General features: G+C 35.7%; 1 protein-coding gene across 1 annotated transcript; it reads left to right on the top strand.

The window, feature by feature from the left end:
• The first annotated feature begins 819 nt into the window (after positions 1 to 819).
• On the top strand, positions 820 to 1,626 carry LOC137624806 (uncharacterized). The gene is made up of 2 exons (XM_068355760.1): positions 820 to 1,263; positions 1,453 to 1,626. Exons 1-2 carry the CDS (start codon positions 820 to 822, stop codon positions 1,624 to 1,626), a joined length of 618 nt encoding a protein of 205 aa, XP_068211861.1.
• The last annotated feature ends 1,310 nt before the right edge of the window (positions 1,627 to 2,936 follow it).

The following is a 2,936-nucleotide window of genomic DNA, read 5'->3' as shown; positions in this document are numbered from 1 at the left end:
GACGTTGTTTCTTATTTTAGAATGATTTATTGTTAATTTGTTCTCTTCATTTATTTATTTCCTTATTTCCTTTCCTCACTGGGCTATTTTTCCCTGTTGGAGCCCCTGGGCTTATAGCATCTTGCTTTTCCAACTAGGGTTGTAGCTTGGATAGTAATAATAATAATAATAATAATAATTGCGGAAGCAGGAGAAAAGGGAAAAAGAAATAAAGGAAGGAAGATTAGTAGTATGAAAGGGAATACAAAATGGGGATGGAAAAAGGATACAGGGCTTGAAGCTGGAGGACGAATTAGGATTGAACTCGCAGTGTTAATGATGGTAAAAAAGGAAAGTATTAGCAGGAGTAGTGATGGTTAAAGTAGTCGCATTAGCAAAAGTAGTGATTGTAAAAGTAGGAGTAGTGATGGTTAAAGTTGTCGCATTAGCAAAAGTAGTGATTGTAAAAGTAGGAGTAGTGATGGTTAAAGTAGTCGCATTAGCAAAAGTAGTGATTGTAAGAGTAGGAATAGTGATGGTTAAAGTAGTCGCATTCACAAAAGTAGTGATTGTAAAAGTAGAAGTATTAGCAGTGGTGATTGTAAAAGTAGAAGTATTAAGTATGGCAATTTTAAAAATAGAAGTACCAGCAGAAGTAGTGATTGTAAAAGTAGAAGTATTAGGTGTGGTGATTGTAAAAGTAGAAGTATTAGGTGTGGTGATTGTAAAAGTAGAAGTACCAGCAGAAGTAGTGATGGTTAAAGTAGTCGCATTAGAAAAGTAGTGATTGTAAAAGTAGAAGTACTGGCAGTGGTGATTGTAAAAGTATAAGTATTAGGTATGGTGATTGTTAAAGTAGAAGTACCAGCAGAAGTAGTGATTGTAAAAGTAGAAGTACCAGCAGAAGTAGTGATTGTAAAAGTAGAAGTATTAGGTATGGTGATTGTAAAAGTAAAAGTACAAACAGAAGTAGTGATTGTAAAAGTAGAAGTACCAGCAGAAGAAGTGATTGTAAAAGTAGAAGTATTAGCAGTGATGACTGTAAAAGTAGAAGTATTAGGAATGGTGATTGTAAAAGTAGAAGTACAAGCAGAAGTAGTGATTGTAAAAGTAGAAGTACCAGCAGAAGTAGTGATTGTAAAAGTAGAAGTATTAGCAGTGATGATTGTAAAAGTAGAAGTATTAGCTGTGGTGATTGTAAAAGTAGGAATACCAGCAGAAGTAATGATTGTAAAAGTAGAAGTACTAGCAGTGATGATAGTAAAAGTAAAAGTATCAGCTGTGGTAATTGTAAAAGTTTAAGTACTAGCAGAAATAGTTCTTGCAAAAGTAGAAGTGTTAGTAAAAGCAGTGATTGTAAAACTAGAAGTATTATCAGTAATTACTGTAAAAGTAGAAGCAGTAGGAGAAGTAGTAATTGCAAAAGATGAAGTATTAGCAGAAGTGATTGTAAAAGTAGTCACATTAGCAGAGGTAGTGATTGTGAAAGTAGAAGAATTAGCTGTGGTGATAGTAAAAGTAGAAGTACCAGCAGAAGTAGTGGTTGTAAAAGTAGAAGTATTAGCAGTGGTGATTGCAAAAGTAGAAGTATTGGCAGAAGTAATGATTGTAAAAGTAGAAGCATTAGGAGAAGTAGTGATTGTATAAGTTGTAGTATTAGCAGAAGCAGTGAGTGTAGAAGTAGAAGTTTTAGCTGTGTTGATTGCAAATGTAGAGGTACTGGCAGAAGTAGTGATTGTAAAAGTAGAAGTATTAGCAGTGGTGATTGTAAAAGTAGGAGTAATAGCAAAAGTGATGATTGTAAAAGTAGAAGTATTAGCAGTGATGATTGTAAAAGTAGAAGTATTAGCTGTGGTGATTGTAAAAGTAGAAGCACCAGAAGAAGTAGTGATTGTAATAGTAGAAGTATTAGCAGAAGTGACTGGGAAAAAAGGCACGCTAATAGATGATGAATATATTTGTAATAGTAGAAGTATTAGCAGTGATGATTGTAAAAGTAGAAGTATTAGATGTGGTGACCGTAAAAGTAGAAGTACCAGCAGAAGTAGTGATTGTAATAGTAAAAGTATTAGCAGTGATGATTGTAAAAGTAGAAGAATCAGCAGAGGTAGTGATTGTAAAAGTATTAGTATTAGCAGTGATGATTTTAAAAGTAGAAGTATTAGCAGTGGTGATTGTAAAAGTAAAGTACCAACAGAAGTAGTTATTGTAAAAGTAGAAGTATTAGCCGAAGTAATGAATGAAGTAAAACCAGAAGTATTAGCAGAAGTAATGAATGAAGTAAAAACAGAAGTATTAGCAGAAGTAATGATTGTTAAAGTAGAATTGGCAGTAGTAGTGATTGTAGTAGTAGATGTATCAAAAGTAGTATTAGAAAGGAGAGGAAGATGAATAAGAGTTGAAAGAGTTTCAGTATATATAGGGAGGTGGTACATTGGTCTCCGTAGAAGAAGGAGTAGTTTCAAGCATAATAATGGCAGCAGTTGCACAGTAGTAGGTCACAAAAGACGCGTACGAAACGCAAAGTGAAACAATAAGATCTAGAACTGGGTTAAAAGACGAGAGGAAAGAATGGTTTACGTGGGAGTGAAGAAGAAAGGGTGGATGGACGTGCGCGTCAGGCTGGTGGGCGTTGGAAAGATTAGATATAAACCAGGTCGCTTGTCACTCAGCCGCGTTTCCGATCGCGACCTCCAGGACAAGCGGTGGCACTGGCGATAGCGCTCCTCTTTCAGAGGATTCATCCGCGAAGGTTCTCCCGTGCGCGGTCTGCTTAGGACTGAGGAATCGAACGCGATCCCGTCAGAGTAGAATTGCAAGTTTTCAAGAGAATATACTCGTGGTCCTGACTTCAAGTGAGGCAATACACGAATCGTTGTATTCCGAGAGCATCTTGCCCTTCGAAGAAAAGATTATTGAATTTAAATTGACTTAAAAGTCCTTTGAAAATACTGAAA

This window comes from Palaemon carinicauda, chromosome 31 (genome assembly GCF_036898095.1).
Source record: "Palaemon carinicauda isolate YSFRI2023 chromosome 31, ASM3689809v2, whole genome shotgun sequence".
Taxonomy (NCBI): domain Eukaryota; kingdom Metazoa; phylum Arthropoda; class Malacostraca; order Decapoda; family Palaemonidae; genus Palaemon; species Palaemon carinicauda.
The sequence above is the reverse complement of the archived record's forward strand: the minus strand, read 5'-3'. Positions and strand labels throughout refer to the sequence as shown.

Coding starts and splice junctions, on each gene's coding strand:
- LOC137624806 (XM_068355760.1), top strand. CDS start 820: ATGGTGATTGTTAAAGTAGAAGTACCAGCAGAAGTAGTGATTGTAAAA. Junction 1,264..1,452: donor AAGTAAAAGTATCAGCTGTG/GTAATTGTAAAA, acceptor ACATTAGCAGAG/GTAGTGATTGTGAAAGTAGA.